This window comes from Cervus canadensis, chromosome 28, assembly GCF_019320065.1.
Source record: "Cervus canadensis isolate Bull #8, Minnesota chromosome 28, ASM1932006v1, whole genome shotgun sequence".
Lineage (NCBI taxonomy): Eukaryota > Metazoa > Chordata > Mammalia > Artiodactyla > Cervidae > Cervus > Cervus canadensis.
In genome coordinates, this window is record NC_057413.1 from 50,136,884 (window position 1) to 50,144,922 (window position 8,039).

General features: G+C 48.5%; 1 protein-coding gene across 4 annotated transcripts in view; it reads left to right on the top strand.

Annotated features, from left to right (window-relative positions):
- The window catches only part of LOC122429550 (translation initiation factor IF-2-like), a 45,011-nt gene extending 37,557 nt beyond the window's left edge, over positions 1-7,454 (top strand). For all 4 annotated transcript variants that reach the window (XM_043449975.1, XM_043449972.1, XM_043449973.1 and 1 more), the window contains one exon: positions 6,202-7,454. In XM_043449975.1, the coding sequence (XP_043305910.1) occupies positions 6,202-6,779 (578 nt within the window). In that variant the 3' untranslated portion in view covers positions 6,780-7,454. The remainder of the gene's footprint in view (positions 1-6,201) is intronic.
- The last annotated feature ends 585 nt before the right edge of the window (positions 7,455-8,039 follow it).

An 8,039-nucleotide genomic window follows, 5' to 3' on the forward strand; every position in this document is an offset into this window, starting at 1 on the left:
ACCTAGCCCTGAGGCACCAGCCAGGAGGGCACCCATTTCCCTGATGCCCTTTTCACCACCTCCTGCATCCCTGGCGATAGTAAATCCTAAGGTTTCTGGGTCTCAGCTGCCTCTTGAATCTGTCTACTTCTCTGCATATCTAGCAAAAACCACTGTCATTTTCTAATTTCTCACCTGCAACTGCAACCTCCTGACTTGTGTCCCCAACTTCTATTCTGTCTACTTCTTGCCCAACATAGCCGGGTGGACTTTTCAAAATACAAAACTGATCATCTCTCTTTCTTTCTCTCTGTCTCACATACATACACATTTAACACTTTCCCAAGGTTTTCCATTCCTCATAAGATAACGACAAAACCCCTCAACAAGTTCGACAAGGCCATGTTTATCAGGATTTGGTCTGGCTGTCAGTGACAGAAAACCCAATTTAACAGAATTTGAATAGATGAGATTTTATTTTCTCATAAAAAAAAGCTACAGTTGAACTAACCTGGATTTACATAGCAGTTCCTCTAAATTATCTAGGATTCAGTCTTCTGCTCTTTCATCCTTAGCATGTGCTCCCTACCTCATGGTCCAAGGGGCTGCTTGAGCACCAGCCATTGCAACCAAAACCTAGGCACAGGAACAAAGAATTGTACATAGCACTTCTACTGACATTTTTTTCTGCCCAGTGACATGGCTAGAGTTAGTTGGAAGAGAGGCTAGAAAATACAATTTTTATTCTAAATGGCCATGACCAGCTGAAAAGAAGGAAGAAGAGAATGGATATTGAACAACACTGGCAGTGCTTATCATATACTATGTCTCCTGACCCCTACTGTCCTTCTGAGCTTCATCTATCCCACTTCACACTTCCTTCCCCTGGCTCTAAACACTCCCAGCACACTGGCTTTCCCTGGGAGTCCCACGTACACTCCCTTCTGCCTCAGGCCCTTGATCATTCATCAACATTTACCCCTCTTCCTACTTAACTACTCATCCTTCAGAACCCCATTCCAACAGCATTTCCTCAGGGAATCCTCCTCAATTGGGTCAAACTCTGTCTCTTATTTCAGATGCTTATAGCACATAGATTGTATAACAGTTGCAATTATATGTTTGTTTATGCAATTATTCGATTATTTTCTGCCCTCACAATGATGTCAGGGTTTAGATCTGGCTTTGTACACCATGGAGCATTCTGCTCAGAATATTGTAGGTGCTTACTAAATATCTGTTGAATGGCATATTTATTGAATAAATATAGCTATTATCTTACATAAAAAAAAGAGGCTAGGACTCATGCACCAAAAAATTTTCCTGGGAAAATGGTGGAAAATGGCCAGAAGGGCCAGGGATACAGTAGAGCCAGGGGAGAATTCTAAATGATGCATTTGAATCGAGTAAGATTTGGGGTTGGGGCTTCCCTGGTGGCTCAGATGGTAAAGAATCTGCCTGCAATGCAGGAGACTGGGGTTTGATCCCTGGGTTGGGAAGGTCCCCTGGAGAAGGGAATGGCTACCCAGGCCATTCCCAGTATTCCCAGTATTCTTGCCTGGAGAATTCCATGGACAGAGAAGCCTGGCGGGTCCATGGGGTTGCAAAGGGTAGTATGTGACTGAGCGACTTTTACTTTTCCAAGCTTTGGAGTGTGTGGTGGAGGAAACACTGGCCTGGAACTCAGGAGCCCTGGTTTCTGGTCTCAGCTCAGGCACCAATGGCTGGGCCACTGCCTGGGGCCAGTGAGAATTGATCAGATGCTAAATACGGTTTGAAGGCAGAGCCTACAATCACTACCAGCAGATTGGGTGTGGGGAGTCGGGGAAAGAGATGGATGGTCCTGGGTGTTTGGCCAAACTAAGGGAAGGTCACTTACTGAGAAGGGGAAGGCAGCAAGAGAAACGTTCTGTAGGGGACGATCAGAAGGGTTTATCTGCAAATGAATCATGGGTTCCAGTGGCCAGCTGAACAGTTTACCTCATCTGTAGGCTTCCCCCAGGGAAAGCCTATGCCCTAGGCTGGTGGGTCTAAGTGGTTGAGACAGGGGATGCCAAGTGGGTGTAAAAAAGATAGAAAAGGTCCCCTTTCAAGGTACATAGTTACCAGCCAAGAAATGATTCAGTCTGACTCAGCATAAGATTGAACAGAAAGTACTCAGAAGACCTTGACTTACAGGCTTAGGAGGAAGCAGTCCCTTTCTGCTAAAGGGCAGTGACGAGAGAAGGCATGTCCATGCATGGTCATTGCAGAAATCTTTGAAGTTTTAGCTGAAACAATGGTGAGGGGCTTTCTTCCTTAAGCAAACTTCATGGTTCCCTCCCTAAGCCAGTGCTCACTGGTTCAAAGTTTTGCCAGAAAACTATCAAACTAACAGCAGGAGACAGTTGCTCTTCCTTCCTCAGTGATCAATGCAAAGAAACAGAGGAAAACAATAGAATGGGAAAGACTCTCTTTAAGAGATCGTGTCAAGAAAATGAGAGATACCAAAGGAACATTTCATGCAAAGATGGACACAATAAAGGACAGAAATGGTATGGGCCTAACAGAAGCAGAAGATATTAAGAAGAGGTGGCAAGAATACACTGAAGAACTATACAAAAAAGATCTTCATGACCCAGACAACCACGATGGTGTGATCACTCACCTAGAGCCAGACATCCTGGAATGTGAAGTCAAGTGGGCCTTAGGAAGCATCACTATGCACAAAGCTAGTGGAGGTGATGGAATTCCAGTTGACCTATGTCAAATCCTGAAAGATGATGCTGTGAAAGTGCTGCACTCAATATGCCAGCATACTTGGAACACTCAGTAGTGGCCACAGGATTGGAAAAGATCAGTTTTCATTCCAATCCCAAAGAAAGGCAATGCCAAAGAATGCTCAAACTATCACACAGTTGCCCTCATCTCACACACTAGCAAAATAATGCTCAAAATTCTCCAAGCGAGGCTTCAACAGTACTTGAACCATAAACTTCCAGATGTTCAAGCTGGATTTAGAAAAGGCAGAGGAACCAGGTATCAAATTGCCAACATCCACTGGATCATCGAAAAGCAAGAGAGTTCCAGAAAAACATATATTTCTGCTTTGTTGACTACGCCAAAGCCTTTGACTATGTGGATCACAACAAACTATGGAAAATTCTTAAAGAGATGGGAATACCAGACCACCTGACCTGCCTCCTGAGAAATCTGTATGCAGGTCAGGAAGCAACAGTTAGAACTGGACATGGAACAACAGACTGATTCCAAGTCGGGAAAGGAGTATGTCAAAGCTGTATATTGTCACCCTGCTTATTTAACTTATATGCAGAGTACATCATGCGAAATGCTGGGCTAGGTGAAGCACAAGATTCAAGATTGCTGGGAGAAAATCAGTAACCTCAGATACGCAGATGACATCAACCTTATGGCAGAAAGCAAAGAAATAAAGAGCCTCTTGATGAAAGTGAAAGAGGAGAGTGAAAAAATTGGCTTAAAACTCAACATTCAAAAAACAAAGATCATGGCATCTGGTCCCATCACTTCATGGCAAATAGATGGGGAAACAATGGAGACAGTGAGAGACTTTATATTTTTTTGGCACCAAAATCACTGCAGATGGTGATTGCAGCCATGAGATTAAAAGATGCTTGCTCCTTAAAAGAAAAGCTATGACTGACCTAGACAGCATATTAAAAAGCAGAGACATTACTTTGCCAACAAAGGTCCGTCTAGTCAAAGTTATGGTTTTTCCAGTAGTCATGTATGAAATGTGAGAGTTGGACTATAAAGAAAGCCGAGTGCTGAAGAATTGATGCTTTTGAAGACTCTTGAGAGTCTGCAAGGAGATCAAACCAGTCAATCCTGAAGGAAATAAGTCTTGAAAATTCATTGGAAGGACTGATGCTAAAGCTGAAGCTCCGATACTTTGGCCACCTGATGTGAAGGGCTGACTCATTGGAAAAGACCCTGATGCTGGGAAAGATTGAAGGAAGGAGGAGAAGGGGATGGTTGGATGGTATCACTGACTCAACGGACATGAGTTTGAGCAAGCTCCACGAGCTGGCAATGGACAGGAAACCCTGGCGTGCTGCAGTCCATGGGGTTGCAAAGAGTGAGACATGACTGAGCGACTGAACTGAACAACAGGAGGGGCCACCTCTCTTATTCCCCTGATAGCCAGATCAGATATCTGGCTATCAGATAGCCCCTGAATGCCAGGTCATCAGCATTATTACTATCTTCATGATCATATAAGGCTTCTAGGTTTCTCCTGTACCCCTGATGACTCTAATTTCTATGATTGTGAGCCCTAAGCTTTATTGCCAACTTTGTATATTTGGTCTACACCTTTGCTGTGCAAGGTGGGGTCCCCAGACCAGCAGCACCCACGTCTCCTGGGAGCTAGCTAGATATGCAGAGTCTCAGGTCCCACACCTGACCTGCCAAATCACAAACTGCCCTTTAACAATGTCCCGGCAGAGTGGTCTGCACATGAAAATTCAGGAAACACGGTGCTAGAGCATTCAGTGTGCTTGCCTCTATCTCATTTTATATGTGAGACTTCTATTTGATTAAATATAAAGGCCTCCTGCCTGCTATAAGAGTTGGATGTACGAAGCTTATTAACATCTTTTGCAAGTAAATGTAGAGCCAAGAGTTTGTAGGGTTTCGCTTTGATAATTTTCAACTCGCAGGAGGTAACATGTGCAGAAGTGTCTTGATTCTTGGTTTACAAAAGAAGATCATCACAGAAACTGGAGGAAATTAAGTTTCAGAGGACGAGAGGCAGTTCTGTGATGGCCAGGAGCAGAGAGTACCCACGCAGCTTCCAGCAGAGGAATTTGCAGGCACATGGGTGTCTCTCCTCAACTGTGGTCCCCAAGGAGCCATTGCTTCTCTGCTCCCATCTGACCAGATTCCCAACCACACAGACTGGACCTCGGACCATCTGGGGTCTATGAGTCCTGCAAGGACGTGGTTGGGCGCTGATGTCAGAATGAGGGAATAAGCTCTCACCAGATGATTAGCGCTGCTCTGAGTCTCTGCCAGACCCAGATCCCACATGAAGCAACAGCTCACCCATGACGGGCGGCGAGAGCACACATGTTCACAGGCAATGGGGAACGTGTTTACTCACTGGCTCTGTCATCATATCACTCCTCGCCCTCCCCCCAAGATAACAGGCTGAGGTAATCAAAGCGAGGTCTGTCTTGGAAAGCCTTGGAACCCCCTCAAGGGGTTCCCCTCAAGGGCAGGGCAGAAAGGTGGGTACCAGAGCTGCTAAGGAGGAGAGCCAAGAGCAGACACTCCAGTTGGAATTGGGGAGCAAGACCTCAGAGACTTGGCTCCAGTAAAGCTCAGAACTGTTTCCAGGGTGATCACTAGCCATCTACCCAAAGGCAGGAAAGGGGTGGCCGAAACAGCTGAGTTAAGGTTGTTGGCATGGAGGTGGGTCCTTTGATCTGAGGTTGGTAAACCTTGTTACCATACCCAGTCACAAAGAGCTGCCACCCACTTTCTACCTGGGAATTCAGGGGATTAGGGGAGAACTAGCAATAAAAGACTTGTAGAATTTTTGCGTGCAGCCCTCTGAGACCTGTGCTTCGAGCTGAAGACTTTTGAAGGCAAGTTGATCAGTCCTGGTAGGGACCTGGGGGTGGGAGGGAGTCACTGGGCCCACCTTCCCTGTATAAATGAGGAAATAAAACCAAGTTCTCCAGGGCAATGGGCCAGGCCCATGGTTCCAGGGCATTTTCTGGCAGAGCGGGAACCAGCAGTAAGATATAGCTCCTGGCCCCAAACTCTTTCAGTCCCCACTTGAGAGCTTGGCTGTGTTGGGACCCTGGACCAAGCCCTCTGCTTACCACACATCCTCTGAGAAGAGTGAGGAGGAGGGCCCTCCTTTTACAGCCTTGACCTATCATCTTTGGCAAGACTGCTCCCTCCCACCCCTGCCTGGAGCCCCCTCCTGACTTCTCAGCAGTGCAAGGTCTAGACCTGGGATGGGCGGGGAGCCTTACTCACCAAGATGCTTTGCTTGCTGGACTCCATGGTCTCCCCTGCTTCCAGCTTCTGGTGTTCCCGAAACCCACTCTTCCTTACTCCATCCTAGGTCTGGGGGTTAGGAAATACGTTTCTACCTTCTAACTCAGCTCTTTTATCCCTAGCATGGAGTTGGGCATACAGCTGACAGTCAATAAAAGCCCCAGTGACCCTTTCTCGTTTCTTCCTTGCCAGATTCAGAGCCCAGCACCTTGGATTCCCAATCTTCGACCACCCTGTTCCTCTCCTCCGAGGAGCCAGGCCCCTCCACTGCCGCGCTGCCGTCCCCCTCGTCGTCCTGCGAGCCCTCGGCGTTCTCCCCGGGGCCCCCGGCGCTGCCTCACCTGCTGCCTTCGCTGCCCGCTGCGCCCGCACCCCCAGCCTCGGGATCCGGCGCCCCTAGGCGCGCCGGCCTCCACTCGGTGGTTGCCTCGTCCCCGGAGGCAGTCTCGCGCCTCCTGGACTGGCTGCCCAGCGGCCCCTCAGCCACCCCTCCAGGCGCCCGCGGGGATGAGCGCGATCGGCCGGGGCCCCGCGCCCCGCGCCCTGGCGCAGCGGGCAGGGAGGAGGGCTCTGAGGACCTGCGCGCCTCTCCTCAGCCCTGCGCCCGGCCTGCCGCCTCCGCCAGTTTGGAAGCCAATGTTGGGGACATCCTGGTGGAGCTGAGGACAATGAACGGTCACCTGGATGTCATCGCGAGGGCCCTCACCAAACTGGCCTCGTCCCTGGGGCCGCAGCCGCCGACCCCGCCGGATGCCCCAGATGCCAAGTGATGGGGCCGCCCCGCGGCTGTGCATCCGAGCCGCGCGCAGGGGGATCCCGAATGCCCCAGGCATCGCTGTCTGAGTCACCTTTGGGCCCAGCAAACCCAGCGGAGGACAGGATTACTCTGCTCAACCTGCCTACCGGAAGGCATGGACCTCACCTGACATGTCAACCTAAAATGATGGTGCTTCTCACACTCTCCGCCTTGAGAGGCTTTCTCAGCTCTCTCATGCCCACCCGGTTCCTCGGAGCTCTCCTGGCCCTTCAAATGTCCTTCTCTTGGTTTGGTAAAGGCTTTGAGCTCCTGGCAGGACAAGTGCCCTAAGACGGTGGTGGGACCCTGGGAAAGGCTCAGAGAACCATCCCTTCCCACCCCCATTGGTGACTTCTGAGAATTGTGGAAGAAAGGCAAGTGTATAGTACATTACCTAAGCAGTAGTTCAAGGGCAGATCCAATGTTCTTCTCTTGAGTTGCTGATGCTGTATCTGATCTCTGGTGATTTTTTCACATTTAAGAAAAAATTATTTTCGGAAAAATAAGTTTACTTTTTTCTCATAATAACCACATTTTGAGAGGTTTGGAAAACAGAGAAGTGAGAAAAATCTGATGTATTTGGAGAAGGGGGGTATTTAAGTCTTTCTTATGAATAAGAAAGTATTTTGTGTAATAAACAAGATTTTTGTATGTACTTTCTGGGTGTTGGCTTTTCTGCGCCACATTTCTTCCTTTCCCTGCTCTTTCTGTTCTCAGTTACCTGTACCAGTGCTCCTTTACTCCTTGGGGCTTATTTCAACTTTTCTCGCACTTGTGAAGAACAAGCTTTCAAAGGTTCTCATGATTCTTTTCTAAAACTCCCAGACCTCCCTGCATTTGGTGAATCCACCCCTTTGCTTTGTGATTGGAGCAGAAACTGGCTATCAGGGAGGAAGCCAGCATCCTTGGCCTCTCCTTCTAGATGCCCGTAACACCACCTGCCCCAGTTGTGACGAACAAACATCTCTCCGGACTTTGCCAGTGTGCCCTGGTGGAGACCTGGCTGGAATGTCAGCAGTCTGGAGGAACCTGTGCCCTCCAAGATCTGACTTCCCATAAGTAGGAGGGCTCTTCTCGCCTTCCTGCTTGGATTAGAATTTTAATGAAGTGTGCTCATCTGCCAGAAGCAAATTGACTGCTCTTTTCTCAGAAACAAACCAGGCATTGGAAACCACACTGCACAGAGCAAAACTCCGTCCCAAGCATTTGTAGGGCTCACAACTGGTAAGCTGCC